This window comes from Plectrocnemia conspersa, unplaced genomic scaffold, assembly GCF_051122295.1.
Source record: "Plectrocnemia conspersa isolate PC_06_02 unplaced genomic scaffold, ASM5112229v1 ptg000001l, whole genome shotgun sequence".
NCBI classification, from domain to species: Eukaryota; Metazoa; Arthropoda; class Insecta; order Trichoptera; family Polycentropodidae; genus Plectrocnemia; species Plectrocnemia conspersa.
Window position 1 is genome coordinate 29,179,925 of NW_028277165.1, and position 26,754 is coordinate 29,206,678.

The 26,754-nt window shown below is 27.2% G+C and overlaps 2 protein-coding genes across 2 annotated transcripts; one reads left to right on the forward strand and one right to left on the reverse strand.

Annotated features, from left to right (window-relative positions):
* Positions 1–566: 566 nt before the first annotated feature.
* LOC148239524 (trypsin-1-like) lies at positions 567–10,101 on the forward strand. Its single transcript, XM_088186317.1, has 7 exons — positions 567–838; positions 6,162–6,306; positions 8,644–8,806; positions 8,971–9,133; positions 9,394–9,525; positions 9,590–9,767; positions 9,836–10,101. Exons 1-7 carry the CDS (start codon positions 644–646, stop codon positions 9,949–9,951), a joined length of 1,092 nt encoding a protein of 363 aa, XP_088042443.1. The 5' UTR covers positions 567–643; the 3' UTR covers positions 9,952–10,101.
* Positions 10,087–26,079, reverse strand: Lgr1 (Leucine-rich repeat-containing G protein-coupled receptor 1). The gene is made up of 17 exons (XM_088186304.1): positions 25,942–26,079; positions 19,308–19,469; positions 15,880–15,954; positions 15,350–15,427; positions 15,200–15,277; positions 15,061–15,126; positions 14,927–14,995; positions 13,681–13,755; positions 13,488–13,605; positions 13,289–13,405; positions 13,004–13,212; positions 12,789–12,944; positions 12,437–12,726; positions 12,147–12,375; positions 11,885–12,077; positions 10,352–10,548; positions 10,087–10,293 (listed from the first exon to the last, which is right to left on the reverse strand). The coding sequence occupies exons 1-17, from the start codon at positions 25,977–25,979 to the stop codon at positions 10,152–10,154; spliced, it is 2,292 nt and encodes a 763-aa protein (XP_088042430.1). The 5' UTR covers positions 25,980–26,079; the 3' UTR covers positions 10,087–10,151.
* Positions 26,080–26,754: the final 675 nt, after the last annotated feature.

Sequence of the window (26,754 nt, forward strand, 5' to 3'; positions counted from 1 at the left end):
AAAAGGCTGCTCCTTTACGCGCAATGTGTCAGCAAATTTTCACAAATTTGAGGTCCATATTTGAACAATGTTTGTAACGCGATGGTGCACATCTGAATAATTTTATTTTTAAAATATGATTGTCCTGAATGTTTACTTTAATATAATTGAAAAATAAATCGATAATATTTATAGTTTTTTTTTTAAATAATTTATTCCAAACCGCTCATATTTGTAGCCCACTAAAAAGTTTATTTAAATGATTTTGTAATTCATGTAGTTTATAGAACATATCTTCGTAATATAATAATCAAATGTTCCTTGTCTATTACATGTGATTAATTTAATTAACTGTTTGTGTATTTAGCCGCAGATGATACGCAAGCAAGACGTCCCAAAAATATTAATTAAAATTGCTAAAAATATTTAAATAACATACAACAAAAGGGGCAACCCTATTTTATATCTATCTAAGTGTTAGTATTCATATGTTTTCTTTTTTCCGAAATTGCGTAGATTGCTACCGTGGCTCCTCCCAAATCACGTGCTATCAAATCACCCATGAAACAACGGTTAAACGATCCGTTTCTGATATTCGGTGCTGATTGGGCCGGTGAAATTGTCATTGTGGCTCACCGCTCGTCGCCATGTATTATGAATCATTATGAATTATTCAAAGAATGCGCCGGCAGAGCTCCGCTTCCAGGAAGAGACAGTGGCGGCGCGTATATGTGGCCGACGGAGGCTTCGACGCTCATTTGCCATCATGCGGCGTCCCGTGCTGCCACTTCTGTCATTGCTGTTGCCATTGATTCTGCTGCTCATTCATGTCAAAGCAGGAGTCGTCGACGATAGACAGGTGAGTGTATTTAACCACTAATAGCCCATTAAATATCAACAAGTTCTATATAACTTAACCTAATATAACATCTCTTTTATTAATAGTCTTAATTAATTTTATAAATAAATAAAGTTATTTTAAATTATTTATAAATAAACATATTGATGCAATTAATAAAATATATATACTAAATCTAAAATTAAATATATTAAATAAAAAAAATAAAAACAACGAGCACAGTTTTTATATACTCCGTTCGATTGTGTTGTTTTTATGTTCTGCAATATTATTTTATATTATTTTCTAATTTATTATTCAAGGCAAGAGCAGTTTAAACAATGAAGAACAAACCAAATTTAGTTTAATTAGTTTTATTTTAAATATACATATATATTGAGTCTTCCAATGCTTCTAGCTACTGATTTTAATTGATAATCTGTAACTACTTATATTTGTTATGTACTTTATGCTGCTTAAAAGTCACATGAAAATGATCCATTTGCTATTTTGAAGTATATTAAAAAAATACATATAACACATAAAAGACCTAGGTTTAAGTCTTATTAATTCATATGGTGTCTATAAGATCTACATGAATTATTATATAACTATGATTCCGATTGTTCATTACAGCATTTTATTTCACGGATAAATATCGTAATTAATAATTTATAAAAATATATCATAAGCTAAAATCATAGTTAACAATTAATATAATAGATGTCACTAATTTTCAGTCTGATTATTGTGTTTACTTCGTTGTAAATATAGCTATACAAAAATCGAATATTATCGATAAAATATTTGTAAAGTTGATATGGCGAAAAAAAATATTAACATAATATTACTTTCGGCGGACCTAAAAGTAATTATTAATACAAATATTTGTATTGGTTTAAAAACGTGTCCACAGCTGCAAAATATTAACTCAGAAATATGTGTATTTTCTGTAATTTCGGCAATCAAACAAAAAATTAAAAACTAATTAAATAAAATAGCAAAGTTAAATTTTGTTATTTTTATGTAACATGACAAGCGCGTTATTATTCGAATTAGAGTTTCTAGTTGTAACGCATTGGGCTAAGCACTTGTCATATTACAGCGAAAGATTAATTGAAATGTTTTGATATATTTTTAAACTAACTATTGACAGTAAGTTTAAACGCTAGATTTTTTATGTTAATAAAATAATTTTAAATTAATAAAATTGTCTTGCCTTGTATTTAATCTTAATAAATATTTTCTTGCTAAATACTGCAAGGATCTATTTTGGTACATGTTTTATTTATTATCTATATAAATAAAACATGCAATTACATGCAGATGACACTATGATAAATACCTCAAATCAGATTTACTTACTTTTGCATTCTGCTTAAGCGAAATATACTGAAAATAAATGATAATATTCGATTTATTGCAAGTATAGTTTTACTTAAATATATTGTTAAGAATATTAAAAATAAAAGAGTTCCAAAAATAAATCCTTGTCGTACCGAATATGATAATTTTTATGTTTTTAATAACTTTTGATTTTTATTTTATAATAAATTAATAACCGGAATATCAACTTAGTAACTATGTTAATTGGCGCACATAGTTGTATATATTAAGACATTTTTAAATTACCCAGTATTGTTATAATTCACATTAAATATGATAAAAAAATTAAAATATGTAGTTTATTTATCTGTATATTTAATTCTAAAATTACAATTTAATCATTCTGAGTTGTCTTATGTTTAATTTTAATTAAAGGCATTTTAACAATAACCTAAATCATATAAATGGGTCTTGTACAATAACCTAAATCATAAAAAAGAGAATGTATGGCATAACCTACATATTTAAAGACTCCAAAATGAATATTCACCCGGTTTTTTTAAACTATTTGTTATGTGGATATTTTTTAAACTATTTATTTATATTTTCAGCAAAATATAATATTTGTTAAATCGGCTAAATTTGATTAACTTTTTAACATATTTGTTTATTTCAATAACGCTGGAATATTTATTCAATGTACTGCTGTGAGTTCCTTTGGCTTAAAAAATGTATCTTCTTATCTTTACGTAATTCAAAACAGACATATTCATAAAAAAATAAGAGCTGACAAATAAAATATTGAAAAAAACATCCTTGTAATTGCCGAAACCCCAGAAAATACTCATATTTCTAAATGTGAATTTAATCTTAATTTAAACAAATTTATTAAACATAATAATATTTTTATATTGTATAATGTGTTACGATTTTTTAGTTTCTTGAAAAATTAAAAATCGATAAACTTTATATAAGCACAGTATATATTATTTGTATATTATTTCTTATAATAAAGTTTCATTTGGCGTACTTCTGCATTATCTTTTTTGTTTTGCAGAATTATTATTTTTATCTCTATTTTATTTACATAAAACAGCCAAGTCAAAAAAATAAAATATCAGGCAAATAAAATATTGAAGAAAAAAACAATTTGTAATTGCCGAAATACTATAAATTGCTTATATTTCCGAGTTAATGTTGACTAATTATAAATTTCCTCGATGCCTGATATTGATTTTTTTATTAATTCTTGTCTTGTCTAATTTATATACAAATTCTTTAAGCATAATAATATTTGTAGAAGAATATTATTATTTTTTAATTTATGATAAAAAATCTATTAACTCTTTAAAAGCACAGTTATGTTTTATTTATTATTTTTAAGTATATTTTTCTTTAGCGTACAGCTGCATTATTATTATTTTTTGGTTTAAAAAAATAATATTTTTCTCTTTATTTTATTTAAAACAACCATGGCTTTAAAAATAAATATTTAGCTAAGGAAATAATGAATAAAAAAACTATTTAATTGCCGAAATACCATAAATTGTTCATATTTCTGAGTTAATATTGAATTTTTGATTAGTTTAATTCACAGATTCATGAAACATCAATATGTATCTTTTTCTAAAGTAATTTTCGAACGCAAACCTACAGAGCTGAATGTCAAAACACAATTATGGCAATAATCTGTTTATTATGTTGTCTAATACATTATTGCCATAAATTACATGCTATTCTCATGTAACATTTGATATTTTTTATAACTAATATATTTAGTAAAACTAGCAATAATTTTGAAAAAACTAAACTGAAATTTAAAGTTTTTATTGCCATGGAAATAATATTTTTTTAATTCTAATAATAAATAATTTTAGTCAAAGGTCTGAAAAAAAACATTTTTATATATATAAAAATAATAAATCATCATCACTATCCTTGACATAAGGAATAGCGTAGTCCGTAACGTCACAGACTAGTAACTCTAAGGTTGGGGGGTTCAAGCCCCTGCATGGCACTCGAATTTTTATTTATAAAAATGCGCTATTATCAAAAAAAAGGCCCAAGCTTCAGTGACATCTATTGATTATAAATTATATAGCACAAAATAATTTGTAATTAATAATATATAATAGATGTCACCGATTCCCAGACTTTCAGTCAGACTTTCAGGTTAATACTTACTTGTAAATATGCTATTTGTCTGATTGACTTACTCATTTGGTACAGATTTTCCCGTTGTAACGCATTGGGCTTACGCCTGTCGAGCTAGAACGGAAAATTTAATAAAAAATAAATAATTAATAATAAATATATTGTGTTTCCAAATTTGTGTAATATTTTATTTTTGTCTAATATTATAATGAAAAAAAAACATAAATTTGTCCTGTTTTCCTCAGGTGACAAAATGTCTAGTTCTGGCTCATGACTTCATGATGTCAGGAAAAATTCAAAGACAATTTCAAAAATGTCTTTACAATATGGAGTAGGGACTGAAAAAAACATTTTAAAAATGTAACAATACTATGTAAACGTTGATGGTTACTCGATACTAATTTTGTAACTCAACGCAAGCGTTTTAATTATGTCGCACCCAAAAACTCCTGGTTGCTTAAAATCCATATCAACAAATTTTATACATCTCTCTTGAGCTATACACGTTGACACGGCTCTAGATATTTATATACCAACATAACATAAAGGGAAAGAGTAAAAAAATCTCAAAAAGTTATCTGAGCTCTTTATTTAAAAGTATCTTCCTTAACATTTACAAGTCACTAACAAATACGTGCAATACTGACAGTTAGTACATATTCTAGTAGTACAATGGTATATCTTATTGCGTAAGTGTGTTAATTAAACACAATACATTATTTTAATTATAATTCATACTTAAAGAGTTGCTAACTCAAATGTATACCTAACTTAAGATAAAGAACATATAAATCACTAAAATATATTAGAAAAATTGTGAAAAAAATAGCTCCTAAATATAATCACCTATAAGAAAGTCAGTAATTTATATAAATATTACAACGTAAATAAAATTAGAAATATACTATTAAAACTGTATTTTTAATGTATAATATATAAAAAAAAACATCATTAATTCCCAAAAACAAACTATGATTTTATGTAAAATAAATAATATTATTACTAACTAATAATTATAAATTATATTTTCCAAAAATCAATGTAAATTTAATTACATTTAACTGCCAGTTCTAATCTTGCAAAAGTTTACATAAGGAATACATAAAAAATATAATTAACATACTTTTAAATAAAAAATGGTATTTTGTATGTATTAGAAGTATTATATTTTACCTAATATTGAGACCTTAGATCTAATTATAAATACTTTTTCATTGTGCTCATAAAATAGTGATAATGTATAATTTCATGCAAAATACATTTATTATACATATACAATTCACAACAGATAATAAGTGCATAAGCAAATACGATAATTTTCTGTGTTTATTTTGCTAAAAAAAAAGCAAAAAATCATTTTATTTGATTGTTCGACAACGACTGATTATGGTTAATATATAGCCCATTATATTTATGGCTGTTCATTTATACAAACAAGTTTGAATGTCGTTGATCTTAAACCAGTTTTGACGTTTGATTGATTCCGCTATATTTTTTTGCCAAAATTTATTCACCAAAAGGATCTCTATGTGTTTGCCTTTTTTTGTTAAGATTTGTGGGTGTTTTGGTGGCGTATGATAATTCGCATAAATTGTTTGGTAAACAATCGCGAGTCTAATTTGGGGCCCAAGCAAAGTGTCATCGCCCGACTAACGGTGCCTCCGCCCTCGCGAATATTTCAATTAAAACTTCAGTCAGTATTACAAAAATGGAGCCTAAAAATTACCACTTTAATTATTATGACCTTAACAAGGTGCTAAAAACAAAACAAAATACTCTTTAACTAATACTTTTCATTTTAACATAATTATTTTAAATTAATCTATTGTTATTTGTGTCCTTATTCGTCATTATTATTTTTCAGTTGAAAGCAGAATATGACGCAAGAATGCAAGATCCCAACGAAGGGAACAGAAATCAATTTTTGGAATGGCTCTCTGAACTGATTGGTTTCACGACTACAACTGCAGCTCCAGTTTTAGTACCTCCTAATGATTGTCCGTCGTGTGGTAATTATTTTTATTTATAGATTTATCATAAATAATTGCATTTAATATTACGAATAAATAATGTTATCTCGATGAGATTTTTGTGCAGATTATTTTCTATTTTTTTTTCAATATTTAGAGAAATTAGACATTTGCTTGATAAAAAATAAATATTAATAATTAATAATAATAATAAAAATTAATTATTATATTCCTATTATTGCTTAATAAAAATAAATATTAATAATAAAAATAAAAATAAATATTAATATTCCTATTATTTCTTAATAAAAATAAATATACTACAAGAATTTTAATAATAATACGTGTTTTCTTATAGTCTTTTTTTATATATTTACAAATTTTATTTTTAATATTTTTAGTACAAAATATCTACAAAAGAAATTTACCATATTGAATTTAAAATTTCAGCAAATATACACTTAACTTATTTAATAATTTATGTGCCTAAAAATTAAAATTTTAGCACAGATACATGATCTATTTTATTATTATGAAACTACTATAATTAATATACAATTTTTTTTAAATTCTAAAAAATTTCATATTTTCTTAATTAATTTAAAGTTTATGGCCCAAAACTGTGGTAAATTAGTTGTGTTGTCAAGTGACTTTGGGCGCGCCCTAGAAAATAAAAATGCTAGCAAATAATTATTAAAAAGAAGCAAAATATTAATAAAAAATATTGAAATATATTATTTTCTATATAATTTTGTAAATAAAAAAAATACTTTCTCATAATTAAAATTCCATAATTTAGTTATAAGTGTTGTGAATAATATAAATTATTTTCAGTCAAATGATTTTTAAAAAACGATGAATTCTGCATGAAAATAAAAATAAAATCTTGTATTATAAAAACTATAATAAATATAAACTACACAATAACCAAAACTAAAAATTGTATTAAATTTTGTATAAAATAAAAAAAATAATTACTTAAATATTTTTTTAAAAATAAAAATAATGTAATTAATCGTAATTTTGTTTTTTGAGAATAGACAATTTAAGAAAATATATACAAATATAAAATTTCAGTATCCTAAAATTCTTGCAAAAAATAAATTATATATAATAATAACAAAGAATATTATTGTAAATATAATCGACTTTTTAAAAAAGGATTGTAATAAAAAAAATCAAATGCTAATAAAAAAAAACTATTAAAATTTGAGTAAACTATAATACAATAAAAAAAAATTAGCAAGTTATTTTTCAAAAAATTTGTTTTTATAATTACAGATAATTTATAGCTGAAATTTTTAAATCAGTTTAAAATGTTTTATTATGTCAGTTAAAATTATATATTATTAACAATCATAAAAAAAGTTTTGTAGGAAATATGCTAAAGAAAAATTTAAAATAATAAGTAAAATTAATTAAAGGCTAGAAAAAAGAAATAAGAAATAAATTTTATTACAATAATCAAAATCATAGTATCAAAAAATACTTTTTAAAAATACTTAAATATTTTTATAAATATAATTTGGAACTCAAAACTTAACGATCGATCATTTTATAGTGTGAGTTTATTATAATCATTCTTAAAAATAAGTATAAAAAAATTTCTAATAATTGCATAATTTAAAAAACTACATCTTATAAATAAAACTTATAATTATTTAAAATACTAATATAGTAGATTTTATATAATAATTTTGTCTATTATTTTTGTAGGGATTTATTTATTATTGTTCAAATAAATCTAAACAATTACCAAAATCAATAAAAAAAAATTCTTGACAAAAAAATTTAAGAGCAAAAACTATTAAATAGTATAAAGTGTTATTTATTTTATTAAAATAAAATTAAAAAAAAACTAAAATGTTACTTATAATATTTTTTGCCATCACCGATAAATTTTGCATATAAATCGAATTATCTTACTTATGTTTTAAATATTGTTGTACAATGTTACAAATTATAACAAAACAACATGATTTTTTAAATATTTATATAAATAATATAACAGAGCATAAATAAGATAATATAAATAAATAGTATAATGTTAAATATGTAAAACAATATATAAAAATCTTATTGCTATTTTTGTAGTCAATTTGCTTAGTTACGTTACAATTTTACACATGCATGATAATTTAATAATAGTGTTTTATCAGCTTATATAACCTAGATTCGAATAGGAAAATTCTAATTCATCCTTATTACGTCCAATCAGATCAGCCCTCATGATCATCAATCGGACCGTCTGATAACGATTTACCTGCATGCTTCTGAAATTATCTCGCATAGTTCGTGCGCTATTCAACTAGCATAATATGACACATTTTACAATAATTCAGTAATAAACTAGTAAACATGCCACTTTTGTTCCAGTTTGCGGACAGTCCAACAAAGTGAAAAGGATTGTCGGAGGACAAGAGACAGAAGTCAACCAGTATCCTTGGATGGGACTACTTCTGTACAGTGGATCATTCTACTGTGGTGCTTTTTTGATAAATGATAGATATGCCATTACAGCTGCTCATTGTGTGCAAGGGTTTGTATTTATTACATTCTAAATATATCGTTAAAACATATGTTTGTATTTTAATTTAAAATATTTAAAATGTACTAAAGTATATATTATATTATCCCAAAAACTTATCTCATTATAGTTTTAAGATGATTAATCATTATTGTAACATTAATTTTATTTTTTAGGTTCAAAGCTGAGAAGATGTCTCTGAGATTATTGGAGCATAATAGAGAAGTGGCAAACGAGACTACAACAATTAATAGAAATGTAATGAGGATTGTTCGTCATCCTAAGTATTCGACACAAAACTACAACAACGACATTGCCTTGTTGAAACTAGATGAAAAAGTAAGTCAATATCTTATGTTTAGACATAGGTGTTCCGTTACGCGACCCAACTATTTAACCAAATAAAAAACTTAGATGAGTATGTAAATATTGAGCGCCATGTCCTTATAAATACAAGAACCTCTTGAGCATATAAAAAATAAATTATCGACTTCATAGAAACGATGTGTTTTTATTATTATAAATTATAGAGTAGTATGGTATATAATTGCTATTCATATTTTTTACTATGCATCACTTAGTATTTAATAAAATTTTAGGTAGATATAATCGGTAAATTGCGTCCAGTTTGCTTACCAGTTGGTGGTAAAAGTTTCACAGGATATGATGGAATTGTGACAGGATGGGGAGCAACTGAAGAACACGGCTCAATTTCTTCTGTGTTACAAGAAGTAAGTATAATAGTATTTTTAGAGTAGATTTTATTTTCAATTTTTAAAAGTTTTCTTGTTGTAGGTAACTGTCCCTATCATTTCCAATAAAGAATGTCGCAAAAGCGCCTATGGAGAAGATCGCATCACCGACAACATGCTTTGCGCTGGTTTCCCTGAAGGAGAGAAGGATTCTTGCCAAGGAGACAGTGGTGGTCCTTTGCATATTCAAAACTCTACATCAAACCTCTATCACGGCGTTGGTAAGCATATATCTAAGCATCTCTCCTTAAGCATCTAGCAAATTTGTATAATTTCTGATGATTCACAGGTATCGTTTCTTGGGGAGAAGGTTGCGCTAGACCAGATCACCCAGGTGTATACACACGTGTCAATAGATATCTCACCTGGATAAAAAGTAACACTGCCGACGCGTGTTACTGCTGAACTGCACCTGTTGGCTCGCGCCGACTACACCACCTGTGATTGGCTAATGTAATTTAATCTAGGATAGAATACCAGAAAATAATATATTTATTTATTTATTTTTACACACGCTAAAGACGAAAAAACGCTAATAAATATTTTGAATAATTATATTTGACTTTATGATACACCCTGACGAACTTAAAAATATATATAAATAATTAAAGCAACATGTCTTCGTAGGCAGTAGTCAAAGATCCGTCCGGACGTCTTGGAACTCTGTTGGAATTGTTTCTCAGTCTTTCGCGTCCTACTACACCAGGAATTTTATATTGTTGAGCTCTCCGGCTACATAAACCATACCTGGAATATTTCAGGAGTTAAAATGTGTCAAAAAAGATGAAACATGTAAGTGACGTACCTATCCAACAAAATATATAAATCTCTTCTAAACGGATGTGTCAACATCGCATACAGAAATGGATCAGCCAAAGAGTTTAAAGGATAAACGATGACCAGCAGTAACTTAGCGCCATGTACTCCCAAAATGGGATGACCTATCAGAGCTCCAAACCCAACGACAGCTACAGGTATACAGCACGCCATGTGTATTGCAATCTGAAATTAAAAAAATATCATCAATAAAAATCATAAAATTTCTCAGAAAAAAAAGAAGCAAATTAAAAATGTCAGAGAGACAGCATGTGTGCCATCGGCCTGTATACTTATATAATTATAAATAGGCTTAAAACAATTATATATAAGATACAAAAATTTATTTGTGAAAAATACATCATACGCATTGTAATATACAATAGGACTTGAGTGGTGTAAATTACTTAGGCATTTTATAAAAATAAAAAAAAATAGAAAAACTATAAAGAAAACACACAAAAGCATGTACTAGATTTAGATTAAAATAAAAAAAAACAATTATTGAAACTTGCAAAACAAATGAATTTTGCATATGATACAAAATGTCTGTATGTTCCTTGCACTCAGAATATTTGCTTCGTTCCTTTTTGTCGTTAAATAAAGCATATGATCGACATATCGACAAAACTCAACGAACTAACATGTTACAATGCAATACTACCTTGGACAATACCCATCAAGCGAATGTGGCTTTCTAAATGCGTACACCTATTTCGTTATTCTAAGAAATGAGTACATATATTGGCTAAATTGTGATTGGTAAACTGTGATGTACAAAAGGTCCCGGCGAAAATAAATTGAAATGGACTTCAAATAGTCTGAAAAGACCCACTATTGCGCCGGACAGCGCCTCACTAAATAATCTTTGGCAAAAATACCACAACTAAACACTTTGTTTGAACATAGCATCATCATCAAAAACTTTTTATAAAATTTTCACCACTAAACTTTATTTCATTTTTAAAACAAAATTTAAGGAATTGCAGTAATTTAGACCCATGCGATTTTTTTACAATAGCTTAGACCCATGAGATTTGACAGTCATTTATTATATAAAAAATCAGAAAGCAGAACAGTTTAAGAAATATTGCAAAAGCTACGCATTTTTCAATCTGAAAAAAGTGTTTTTATTTAATTTAAAATATCTCTGATTCTAATTGGCTAATTACAGCGTATTTTTTATCAAATTAAATGTAATTTTTCATAAACAGTTTATACAACACGTTCCAACCAGATTATCGATTTTAGTTATCAAAGATTTTCGGTCATTTTTAACAAAATTCAAGGAAAAAATAATTTTTACTCCTGCTTTGTTGATATCTTTGAAGATTCATTCTGCAAATTGACATAGACAAATTGTTTTAAAAAAGAAACCTTTAATAATTTAAAAAAGTAGCTCTCGAACTGACTGTGTTAACGCAAATAGTGTATAGAAAGTTTAATACTTTGTTCTCGTCTCAGACGATGACCACAACATTAAGAGCAGACACGTTTATAAGATATTAACATAATACATTACCAATATCGCCATTTTATTAGCCACCCTAGCATCTCCAGTTATCGTCGAGCTCCTTGGATTATCTCTAGCTAACGTCAAGTAAATATGTACATAGCAGCCTATAACAGCTAGCAGGCAAAATAATCCTCCACTCAATAAACACACTAGATATACAGTATCAACCCAATTCTCCAGACGCATTGGTAGACAAATGCTAAAATTGAAGGTTTTATAAAATAGTCAATAAGCTGTTGTTTTCTGCATCAAGAAGCTTATGAATCACCTTGTTGAAGAATAATGACTAGCTCCTAAGAGTGGCGCTGATGCTAGCAGCATAGAATAGACTGTAGACGCTAATACTATCAATCTGGCATTGCGTGAAGATAAGCGTCTTTGTGGAAGAAGAGCGTGAGTTATCGCTAACCATCTTTCCAGAGTCAAAGCTGCTAGTGCTAAAAGAGATGCTTGAGCTCCCCAGATAGCTAAAAATCCTGCCAATCGACAACCAATACCTGAAAAATCGATCAATTCATGTAATATATGGGTTAAATATATATTCAATAAATAATATACCATATTGCCAATCGTAAGCATAATTGAAGTAGTTGTCTGCCGTATATGTGTCAACGGCTGCGATGAGTACTAAATATAATGCTGTTCCAAGATCAGCAATTGCTAATTGTAAAAGCAGTAGTCTTGGAGGCGCTAGAGGTCTAGTGAGCAAAACTGCAGCTACTGCCAGGTTTCCAATGGTAGCTGCTATTCCAGCTCCCCATCCGAGACCTCTAGCACCTTCACTACCAAGAACATCTTCACATGGATTTAACGCATCAGATTGAGGCCAACAGTGGACTTCCTCCCATCTAAGAATAATAAATAAAGACTCACTATGCATTTAAATAGTATAATAACATCACTAACTTACGACGTTTCAGTGAAATTTCCACACAATATCTTCATATTTTCAGCAGGTGTAGGTATAGGAGTCTGATGAAATGTTCCACTGTCTTCATCGTAAATTTCTTCATCGTATTGTTTTGTAGAATCTTCATCATTTTCTTCAGAATCGATGATCAACTCACTAAAGTAACACAATCAAATTTAATACTGAAAATAAATAAATATTATTTCTTGTATTACCTCCAAGGACCATCATAAACATCTTCTTGAATATTCTGATCGTCCATAAATGTTAAATCATCAGATTTTAAAGACTTTAATGTATTCGTAGAATTCGGTGCTGCTTCAGTTGTTGAATGTTTTAAGTCTGTTTTTATTTGCTGATCCAAAATATTTACTGAATCAATATGCCTTTTTTCTCTCTTGCCATCTTCTTTTCTGGAACAGAACTGAGTTTTTTGCTTACACAACTAAACCAATACTCCACCAAATTCTAACCATTAAAGTCATAAATGCAATAAATACCTTAGTCATTCTGGCAGCGTAGGCTAAATACTGCTCGTGCCTTTCAGGATTATGTCGTTCAGGAAACTTGAAAGCGCAACAGTGAAAATGATGTGTGAGATAAGCTTGCTTCAGTTGCTGAAATTCAAAGCTATAATATCATCATTTTTATATAGATTAGATACATACCAGATTGTAAGATTTTTGTAATGTATATAACCTTAAAGTCGTGTATAGATGGAATGGTCTTCATTGATATTATGTTCTGAGCTTTAAGGACTTCTAATGACGAAAGACCTGCTGCTGGTAAATATTTTATCGATGTGTCACTGATATCTCTGAAATAATATAATTTATACATTTCCTCTATTGATAAATCATTAAATGGGTTAGTATCTATAATAAATACTTACAACTCTCTTATGCCTATTAAACCAGCAAAGCTTAAATCATGAAGAATCGTCAAATATTTGTTTCCTTTTAGACTTCTAAAATATTACTTTCACATATTAATTAATAAGCTTTTACACAATAATATAAACATAGGTATATTAAATTATTAAAACTGTAATAATATTTTTTAAATAAAAATATTATTTAAAAAAAAATTTAAAATAAAAAAATACAAAATAATTGTATTGTAATTCTAAATAATTTAGTAATATTCATATTATTTTATTACATTATTAATTTAATACGCTCATCCTTCGTTTTACGTGGTTAAGAAAATATTTTTTTTAAGGAATGAATCAATCAATATATAACATTACAGCGTCGGCGCATAAAGCGGGGGCGTGCACTACTAACAAAATGCGGAATATGATAGCAACCGAACGTATAACGTTGGGTAATAAAATAAATATGTTTTTTTATTAACATCAAACAGGAATCATTGCGATAATAAAAATGAGATTCTTTGCGATAATTAAAAAAATTATGTTTAATAATAATAAAATAAAATCATATTGTTTTAATTACTTAAAATACTTATTACGTCTTTTTTTAATTAAATTTATATTTTGACGCTTGTTTTTATTTAAATAGAAACAGTTAATAATGAATCGCGTTAGCAATATTGTAATTTAAAAAAATACTGTTTATATAATTGTAAATTTTTAACATTTTTAAATCTTGTAATTCTGTTAAAATTTTCCACATTTATGATTTACTCATCTTTTAATCTATTTTTGTATGGTCCAATGTTATTTAAAAAAAAACATTTTAGACACAATTTTATTGCTTTTGACGCGGATTTTTGACTTCTGAGAAGTTTTTTTGCGCTCCCATATTGGTCAAAATTCGGTTAAGATATGCTTAATTTGATTATTGCTTATTATGAGTCAAATTTTTAGCTGTGATGGCATGATTCTATTGCTTTTGACGTGGATTCTAAACGCGGACGTCATTTGGAGGACAGGTAGAATAATTTGCCTTTATTTAAATTTGACCATAATAATGCATGTCATTTAATGAAATACCATGAATTTTATTAAAATCTAAATATTAAAAAAAAAACAATTTTTGCCTCTATCTTCTGAAAAAATTCGAATAACGTCCTTGCGCAAAAATAAAAACTTAGTACGAAACGCGAGCGTTATAAAATGCTGCGGTACGTCGGTGCAGTGAGTGAGTCAAATCCTATATAAATTGATTACTTACAATTCTGCCAATTCAGATCCTTCGAATGCATAATCCTCAATTTCTTCAATCTCATTGCCATTTAAAAATCTAATAAAAAGTAATTAATCAAAAATATATACTCTTATATAAGCAATTAATAAATAAATACTTACAACTGATCAGCTCTTACTCGTATGCGTCTACTGTGCAATTTCTTTAATTTGTTGCCTTCAAAATCACTAAAATATGTATAGTAAAAAATCATATGATAAATGGTTATATTTATTATTAAATAAATAAAAAAATACATACATAATATGCATTAAATGTCCATTATCCGCTAAGCCGCTCAAATCTGGCAACTCCTCTAAACCACTATTAATTATTCTTCTGAAATTGTATTTATCTTTAAATATAATTTTATTTTATTTTATTTTTTAATTTATCATGAGTAATACTCACAAAGACCGCAATGACGGTGGGGTTGGTTTAAATATGTCATGTGGTAAGTGTTTTAGAAGAGGAGCTCTCCAAATATATCTGTAATTAATTTATTTTTATTTAGTTATTTTATTATTGGAAAATATATTATTGGGTTGTAACATAAATTCGTCTTGTTTTTTATTGTTTGTAAAAAAAATCAATTACTGTGACAACTGTGAGCAGCACTTAGTGGAATCAATGGAAAGTTTGGTTTGATGCCAGCAGCTCGTATTACACGTTATTGTTCTTTGCGTGTAATCCATTCTTTGAGATGATCTATAGTGGCATTTTTATCCAGTGATCTCAAGCAGAAATTTGGTTCATTAAATTGATGAGGCACCTTCATGAAACAGTACATAGTATCAATAATAATTCCAGACCAATCTCACATGTTGTCAAAGAGCAGTTACTATTAATTATGCTCTTAATTTTTTTAACGATATGAAAAATCGATCTTTTGCTACCAAGTGGAAATACAGGACGAATATATGTTACAACATTATACATACAAAGAACGCAGATGAGGCAGAATCGAAATACATCCAGCTTCCAATGTAATCAATTTTGGAACCTCGATCAATGAGCTATAAAAAATATGTGAGTAACGTGTGCAATAATTTGCCGTAGCAAATAATAGAAAACACCTCGACTAACTTACGTATGTTGACGGTCGTATGCAAATAATCAATTATTTTCGCCAATGAGTTAAAACAAATATGTAAATAAGAGATGATTGAGAGCAACGAGAATATGTCCAGTTTTGAATGGTCTAAAATATAATGGCTAATGACCGACTTCGTTTAAAATACATAAATAAATATGCGCAGTCGACTGTAAAGTGTTCAAGAACGTCTATTGTCCGATGAAATGTGTGTAGTTTGTATTGAATGATGGAAATATGTTATAAACGTGTTAAAGTCTACAAGATAATACTTGAATTGTATTATATATAACAATATTTATATATAGTGTTCATATAGTTTACTTATTATTATATTTATGCATTTAATCTGTTTATTTTCTATTATAATATTAATAATTATATTATCACGTCATTTAAAAGAGTCAGCAATCTTATTATAGAAGCATAATAAATATTAAAATAGAAAAAGTTACACTGCTATTGATAGAAAAATATTTTAAAAAAATTAAATTTAGAGCTTTACATTATAAATACAGTTGGGTAATCAATTGCAGATACATATATTTATCTCATGTACTATAATCGTGAACATTCTTAAAATAAATTGCTTTATAATACCAGCGATAAAGACAAATAAGATCAGGGTCAAAATTCCATTGAATCAAACTCATGCGGGTTGTAATGTTATTTAACTGAATTTTTAACCGCGTGATAAGTAATCACAGTTTGATGAAAGTGCTACGATAAAATTTTAAATAAATTTAAAAATTGTATAAAGTGTCATATTTAATAATGATTTTTTAGTATAATTATTTATTAATATTATTAATTTATAGGAGGTTAATAATTGTAAATTGTTAGTAACATTTGTCATATTGACAATGGCGAAATTATTTTATATATTCAGCCTTTTTCTAATTTATTTTTATGTAGCTAGGTGCTAGATTCAATAGCCCGGATTCAATGTCATTCTTTATTCGGTAAAATTAATTTTATTTATCTTGTAAATATAAATTTATTTCAATATTTATTTATATACAATTTTTGCTTAATATTGCAGTAGCACATAATCGTTGCTATTCATTTTTAAAAAAAAATTTGGAACGTATTTCAATATAACACGCAATCAATCGTCAACACGTCGCTGTTTAAACCAGAATGACATATGCAAAAGTCACGTCGCTTTTGTTCACTATTTGGGAGTTCTTGTATTTTCTATTTTATAGTATAAATTTGCTTATATATTATATGCGTGAAAAAGTTCATATTTTTAAATATTTTTAAAGAATTTTTTAATACTTAAATTTATGATTCTAGTGTTAAAGAGACACCTCTTGCTTTCATGAGTAATTCATCAACTACAAAGAACGATTTAATGTTATTATTTTCAAAAAATAATAACGTTAAAGGGTTTCCTAAATGGAATAAAAAAACATGTTTGTGCATTAGGAAATAAATTTAAAAAAAATCTGTTTATGTTTTATACGTATGTTTTGTTAAAATTTGTTTGATGTAAAAATTAGCTATTAAGTTAAATAAATTAATAAGATAAATAAACATTAACTGATACTAAGTGAGTGTTTCCAACAGCAGGATCAATCAAGACAAGGTTAAGAACCAATTAAAAATACAAAATATTTAGGGCGTTGATATTTTTTTATAATTAATAAAAATGCAATTTTTTTAGACTTGTGTATAGCGTAATTTATTTTAATAATGCACTAATTTATTTTCCTACTTTAGACTTAGCAGGTGTTTTTAATGGCATGAACAGTTATTACAAATTTAAGAACCTATTAAAAATACAATATATTTAGTGCGTTGATATTTTTTTAGATAATAAAAGTGCAACTTTTTATGTACTTATGTATATCGTAATTTATTTAAATTATGCACAAATTATTTTTCCTACTTTAGAAACTCTTTTTTAATTTACTATTCCATATGTATTCAAATAGCTTATGATTTTGCATAGTTAAGAATCCCCAATACATATTTACAATAGTAATAAAAATATATTGTACACAAATTCTCTGTTACAATAACAACATTCGGAAAAAATACAATTAACTTTTTAATTTTAAAACACAAACAAATTTGCTAAATAATTACTGAACCTCTAATTAAATTAGTGATTAAAATAAAACAAATTTATTTATCTGACCCTAAAAAAATTAAGATGGCGAAATTCTTCCTAACATAGAAAAGAAGCGAAAAGTTTATCTGAATCAAATCTTAAAAATCTGTTTTTTAAGTTGATACCATTATATTATATATAGAGGTAACTCCATATATTAATGGGTTTCTATATATATTTATTTATTAAATAGACTCTCGCGTCATATAGCGAAGTAATAAAAAGGATTAACATAGCTAAAGATTAGCAATACATATTCTATTATTATAAAATACATATATTTATTATAATATATTTAGAATTTACGTCCGAAATAATATTTGTAACTAAATATTACTATAATTTTATTACTAATGACACTGTTAATAAATTATCACAATGTTAAGATGGAATTTAAGAGTACGAATCTAATTTTGTATCCATAAAGATCTTTAACAGAAAAAAATCAATATTTTTAAATACAAAGTTAAAATTAAGAGAAAGCAAGTTAAGTAAAATAATATGTTTTTAACACGGTTAAAAAAATAGGAGAATAAAAATTTAATATATACTATAGATGCTATTAACATTATTCTAATTCTGTCAAAGATAGATATAATGCATAACATAATCTAAGGACGAAATAGCGTAGTCCATAGCGTCTCAGATTAGGAACTCTGATGTTGCGGGCTCGAGCCCAAACAGCAGCACTCGAATTTTTATTTATAAAAAATGCGCTATTATAAAAAAAAACGACTTCAACTGCTGTGACATCTATTTGTTATAAATTAAATTATACATAATAATTTATAATTAATAATACAGATGTCACCGATACCCATACTTTCAGTCTGGTGGTTAATATTACTTGTAGGTATTCATTATATGTGATTGACTTACTCAGTTGGTACAAATTTACCCCGTTGTAACGCTTTGGGCTTTATGTCTGTCAGCTTACAACAGAAGATTTAATAAAAAATAAAATAAAATTGCAAGAAAAGCCTTTTTTCTTTATACAACTATATTTGTCTGTTACAGAAAATTGAATTTTTTTGTTTATTATGTTTGGGTTCTTTTTTGTAAACAACTTTGTGTAAATTTGTATGATGTAAAAAGAGAGCTAGTTAACATCTCGGTTTGTATTTGCAATATCTGATTTTTTAGTATATAATACTTACAGATGTTCCAAGTATGAAGCGTGCGGCGCCAAGTGATGCACTCCCAGGTGATGGACGGCCGACCCCCTAACAAGGATCTCCCTCGGAGGGGACTCCGCCCCAGAGGTGTGCGCCCCCATCGTCGTCCAGATCAGGCCCAGTAGTATGGCATATCCGGATCGGCTATATTTAAAACGACATCCTCATTACTGGCCAATCAACGGTTAAAAATGACGCGCCGTCCCGAATTAAACCCATGGAAAATTTAACGATGGAAACTTTTTGAAGGTCGTCGAATGGGCTTTAGTTCTTTTTTAAAACGTATGTATATTTTTAACACATACAATTACTTCAATTGAAAGCGGTTATGGTAGACGCCACATCCAGAAGAAACCACTTATTTAGAATCAGTAGAGAGGTTAGAGCGTAATAGTTAAAAATATTTATTGCGTTAGAATATTCGATTCAAACAACATTAACAACAATGTGGGATAGTATTTTGATTTATGAATATACATATAACACTGTTACTGTATGCTATTATAATGATGATTCAAAGATAACCGAGCAAAATTTAATATCTTATTCACAAACTTGCGACTAGACAGTTTTCATGGAAAATCCGTTTCGTTATCATACATATTTTTTTATGATATTCTATGTCCCCAAGAATTTTTTAAAAAAAGGTGCTGAAACTCACTTAATATCAAAGTTTTTGTTAATGAAAATTATATTTAGATATCACTTAAATGAAATTAAAAGCAGCTTTTTGAGTTGAAGAAATGGAAATTGGATTCATAGTATATATTTTTCAGGATGTATTTGCAAAATCCGCGAATCATTTATTTTGTTTAGTGGTAGTCTGATTGACATGTTTCTAATTTCCATCTCTCCAAATGTCAACTGAACATCAATATCTACAGGCCAATATTTTTGGGCAAATACTCTTTTTTTCAACATTTTTTTTAATCTAGCATCCTTTCTTAAATCGGCTCTTTGAACGCGGAATAAAATATTTTCGAGTCAATATGAGGATCATTTTTTGAAAAATTTTCGTAGTGTGAAATATACAGCAGCTGCAGCACATTTTTAACAAGATCCAAAATCAGTGATAGGTGTTGTCCTTAAATTTAGTCAGAAAACTGCATATCATTTAATGATATATTATGAATTTCAATGAAAGCAAAAATATTTAAAAAAAACGATTTCTGACTGACCAACTTCTGCCCCTCTTCCTGGAAAAAAACAAAAATAACGTCCCTGATTCCATTCCAGAAATTCTCAGGTTATCCCTCAAAAAAAATCTAAGAAAAACAGTCTCGAATCTATTCCGAAAATATTTAAAAAAATAATTTATTTAAGTAAAATTATATCGAAATACATTTTCACCGGTAAATATATATTTTTACCAATTAAAATATAATTTATCTGATCTAGTAAAATTATATGATGTGTAATATAAATGGTTATATTTTTCAGTAAAGTTTAAATACATTTTCAACAGTAGATATATATTTCTAATAGCGAAAATGTAATTTTACTGATAGGCACTAGTGAAATTATATGTTGTTCTAAAATGTCTCTGAAACTCAATTTCACAGTTGCGAAACGTAAATTTTCTGTTCAAACCCAAACCTAACCTATACTCTATTTACGTTAACACCGTCAGTTCAAGAGCTATCCATTTAATCATTATTCATAATTGAGAAAGAAATGTTTGGGTTTACATGTTTATATATTGAACAAATTTATAAAAATTAAAATCATTACTATATTTTTTTATATATATAAATCATATTAAACGTATATCCGTATCGTGTGCTTTAGAGCTAATAGTAGAGGCGTATGAATAATGATGAAATGGATAGCTCTCAAACTGACTGTGTTAACGCAAATAGAGTATACACGAATTAATCAAACCTAATTTGACCTAATGAAAGTTCTAGAACTAATCAAGTCTAAAATACAAACATAGCCAACTCAACTCTCTAGGAGAAATAAGCGAAAGCGCATATTGCTCTATTGTTTGTCTGCATTCAATGTTACACTAATTTTTAAAAATATGATGACCTCTGATATGAAAGTATTTGTCAAAGTGTATTCAAATCGAATTTTGGTCAATAGGTGGGCGCAATTATCACTTCTCAGAAGGCAAAAATTCACGTCAAAAGCAATAAAATCGTGTCGGAGCCGTCGCATTGGAAACGCTCGGTAACGCATGAAACGCTCGGAGCCGCATGTAACTGAAGAAGAGAGGCTAGAGAATTGAGGAGATAGACCAACTTAATAGATCAAGTAGATGTCATTTAGACAAATAAAAAATGTATCGTGAACTAATTACAATATAATAAAACTATGAATAAAAATATTTTGATTTGTATTTTTATTTTTATTTTTATAATAATTTATATAAAAACCGAATATTCAGAAAGCTTTGTATCACTAAAGTACCTAATCAACAGTATTAAAAAAAATATAAAATTAAGAGCTTCACAAACCAATGGTAACATGCATAAGTCCTGAACTTTTAAAAGGAAAGCGTAATTAATATCATTATTATGATACTGTTTTTTCTTTATAAAAATAAAAATATATAGTTTTAACTCTAAAATGCGCATAAAATACAAGCAGTCCCACTAATTAGAATGTTGACAAATCTATTTTTAACCATTGAGATGACTTGTCAAACACAATATAAACATAGAGTCGCACAGTGACATGTTGTTAACGAGGTTTTACTGTTCACGTTTGTTTATATGTAAGGTTTCTGTATTTTTATGACCGATTGATTCGTAATCATTTATCACATATTTCGAACGCGAAGACAAACAACTCAAACGTCTGCGCTTATTACAAATGTACATAAGCTATAATGTAATATGAGTAGCTGAGAATACAAGACAAAATAAAAGTATGCTTCAAAAGTTCATAGAAAATTTCACTGACTTAGAAGAACACTCATTGTAATTTAAAAAAGCAAAAGAAGCATAATATCTTATAGGCAAATCTGGTTTAACACATTGATTGTTTTAATACCATGTGCACAAAATTGTTCGTTTCCTCATTTAAACAATATACAAAAATAACCGCAACGTATTTTTTTATCATTTTAGCGAAACATGTTACTAATATAAACGATACTCTTATGTGTGATACTCTAAAAATGACACATTTCAAGTTCATTTTTTATCACTTACATCTCATCACCATATCTTAAAGTTTTACAGATAATATTTGACCCTAAAATTATTTTTCTCTGCTTAATATAACAAGTGGTATAGTCAGTGGCGTAGCTATGGTGGGGCGGAGGGGGCGAGCAGCCCCGGGCGGCACTTGCTTGGGGGCGGCATATTCGCGATGGGATCGTCTAGTGTGGTGCTTTACCCTGAATGCACTAAAACATATATAAATCCACGAATAACAAGATCTTAATAATAACCAATTTATTATTTTAAGAAATGCTAATTTTATGACCCTGCAAAAATTTATGGGGGGGGTGGCAATTTTAAGGATCACCCTGGGCGGCACATACCCTAGCTACGCCACTGGGTATAGTTGGTATCTAATACCCAAAAATTTTAAACTTGTAAATTTTCTATCGTGTCTGGGAGATCAAAATTACAGATAATATATATTAATAATTCCGATTAATCATCACAGATTAGATTTTCCAATAATCTCACGAGTGAATAGTGCGATTTAAATTGAGCTAGGTGGTACATATTAGGTATAAAAAAATCTAATAATGAGCTACTTCATCTCATAGAGAATATAACATATGTACGTATTAAAAATAATCAGTTGTATTTTTTAACCCTTTAAATGCCAGCGACTAATTAGTGAATCGCCAGTCATTTCTCTTTACGCGTCAGTATCTTTTTCTGTAAATAAATATAAAATATTTGATTTACTGATAAATAAAGCAAATAGAATAATCTTCACTAATTAAAATTAATTAATTTGTTTTAAAAATAATTTGCCGTGGCCCAAGCTCTTTTAGAGCTTGGGCCACGTTGCGTTCTGAATATAAGGATACAATCTGAAGTGCGCCGTACTCTTTTAGCAACCGTTTTCTAGTTTTTAACAATATAATGTTTTCATAAATGAATGGGATGAGCTATCGAGCTACTTTGAAAAACGCTGCTTATGGTACAAAGTGTAGATTTTCAATAATTCGAACTGTGCCCAAATATGAAAGTAAAGTATATTAAAAGCAAAAGCTTCCTAAGAATCAAATAGACGCAGTGTTTTTTAGTTGTCATATTAAAATACCGGGACAAAACCTATTTTTAAATAATCATAGCTTGTTTTTAGCCAATATTTTGACGTCAAATTTAAATTATATTTTTAGTGATTGTTGTTTGTGTCCGCAAAGTAAAATCAATAAACGTCAAACTCTTTATTGCATATTATTAAAATAAAAATAAAACTTGTGTTCAACCACTTAAAAGCCAGCGACTTACCGGTGAGTCACTTGTTAATTATTTTTTTTAAATAATTTATTTTTTTAAAACGAATTAATTAATTTTAATTAGTAAAGATTATTCTACTTGCTTCATTCATCAGTAAACCAAATATTTTATTTTAATTTTTAGAAAAAGATACTGACGCGTGAAGAGAAATAACCGGTGACTCACTAATTAGTCGCTGGCGTTTAAAGGGTTAAAAAAACAACTGATTATTTTTAAACCGTACATATGTTATATTCTTTATGAGATGAAGTAGCTCATTATTAGATTTTTAGGATAAAATGTTATACATGTTACCTTTAAATATTTTTAACAACAATATTTGACCAAAAATAATCAAAAAAAAAATAAAAATTGTTTATTAACTTAAAACGTGGCTTAAGCACTAAAGATAAAATGGATAAATGGGGGTGAGAACAAGCCAATTTTTAAAACTTTAAATTTATCTAACCTGTAATACAGATCACATTTTGATTATGTTTGCTTAAGATCGAGAAAAGGCTACACAATACTTACAAGAATCGGAAATATTTACTAAATATGCAAAAAGGGATTGCTTGTTAACTTAAAACATAAGTCAAGCTCTAAAGAACCAATTTTTAAATATTGAATTTGTATAATAAGTAATACAAATTACATTTGCATATTTTTAGCAACAATAATTATTGAAAATTAAAAAAAAATATATTCAAATAAAGATTGTTTATTAACTTAAGACGTGGCTTAAGCTTCAAAGGAGGGACGGATAAATGTGAGTGAGAACACACCAACTTAAAAAAATTGATACATATCGCCTTTTGACATTTATAACATTAGCTAATGTCCACAATAAAGCAAAAACTAGCAAAGATTCCTAATAATCTGAGAATATTTTGGAATAAATCCAGATCCATTATCAACTTAAAAAATGTTAATAAAATACTACTATTGATCACACACGAACTTCAAAATAGTCATTCCTAAGTAGTGAAAAATTTCATTTTATTTCATATGTATCATCCAAGCCACAAACATTTAACTACCAGATTATCAAAGCAACAGATAAAACCGAACTTAACTCAAAAAAAGTAGAAAAGAAAATCGATATAAAAATTGTTTATTATTTTTTATTGTCATTTTAATTTGCTGTTGATGTAAAATAGTAAATCTTAAACAAATAAAATAACGTTAATAATATATGTTTTTATGGAAATTGTAGTACTAATTTATTAGTAATAAAACCCGATATTTTAATAACATATAATACAAATTACACAATTTTTGATCACTATTACGATAAATAAATAGGAGAAATACAGAACTTAAGCAACACAAAACGATAGAAACTTTAGCTTTTTGTATTATAAATTAATGGTAATTAGATTATAAAGAATAAATTATTTATATATTGTTTCATATTGAAATAATAAAAATCGCACTAATTTAGTATGTAATTCATAACTGGGTTACAAAAAATATTTCCGAATTATTAGGAATTTTTTTTCCGAAGATTTCGATTATCTTTTATCTTTTAAAATATAATAAACACTATTATAAAATAGTGCTAGTTAAACTTCAAATAATTGACTTAAAAATTATCACAATAACAGAAAAATCATTTTGTATAAAAAAGCTGCTCATTTTTTATATACTTTTTTTATATTGGAGTTTTTATCACTTTTGTGTTTTTTACACGAAACTGGTCGAGACTCCGACTTTTTTGTAATGTAAATTACTAATTATTAGATTCTTATTAAGAAATTATTTACATATTAACACATGTCGGAATATTGAAAATGGAATAAATATTTTTTAAAAAACAGTTTTATTCGTAACTATCTGAAAAAACAATTTCACAAATTTGATTAAATCGTTTATGGTTAAAAGAACGAATTTTTTCAAAAGCTTAAGCTTTTAATAATAAAATATATATAGTACTATATATCATAATATATAAAACTATTAAATTTAAAATCATTTTTAATTGTATTTATATATGTTGATAAAATAAAATGAATCAAGCATTGCAAAAAATAGGTCAACGCCTATTTTTAACTATGATATAAAACAAACCAGAGCTTTTTAAATATTAAGCAGATGTTTTATTTTTATTCAATATATATATATTACTATTTATTTTGCCATGATAATAGCCCAAATAGTAAATTACACTAAATTGTACTGGCGCGCGTACACAAAGCGTTTACCTTTTTCTCCCGACACAATTAACGCTCGTACCGCACATGACGTTTCACACGAAATAGTTACATAATCGACGTTCAAATTTTTCCAAAAAAAATGTATACACAAACACTAGTGCCGATGCGCGACGAGTGACTGAAGCCGCCCAAGTGACGGAGATGGAAGTGCGGTCAACAATTGAATCAATCAATTAAGAGAGCACGCAGCGGCGCAAATTTGATTCTCGACACGAAAAAAGCTATCGTGTAGATTAGCTGTGTCGAAAAAAAAACATTTATAGCACAAATATTAGTGATAGAGATCACATACGCACATGGAGTCTCTAAAACTATTCGTTGATAAAATATATGTTACTTGAAATCGTTCGATGATTTTGAATAGGCTTTTGATAAAGTTTGTAATGCCGTAATTTAATTTAAAAAAATAGATTTGCATTTTAACATAAATGATTTTTTAAATCTAACTTTCCAAATCGTTCAATATTGAGTATAACATAAATCGTCTGAATCAGAAAATCCGTAAGATTTTAATTTTCTATCCATTAATGAAATAAAAATCATTAAAATAGATTCCATTGAGGATTGTAAAAAACTGCAAATAAATAAAAAATATATATTAATCATAAAAATGTGATCCATGGTCTATTCTATGTAAAAATGAAACTTAAATTTTATTATAAAAAATTATAATGTGTGTGTACTACAGAATTTCTTAGCATATAAGATCAATTGAGGAGCTCAAAGTCACTGTGTACCCTGTATAATCATCAAGTGCGCACTACTAATATCAAATAATGCAACAAACTCACATTAAATCAA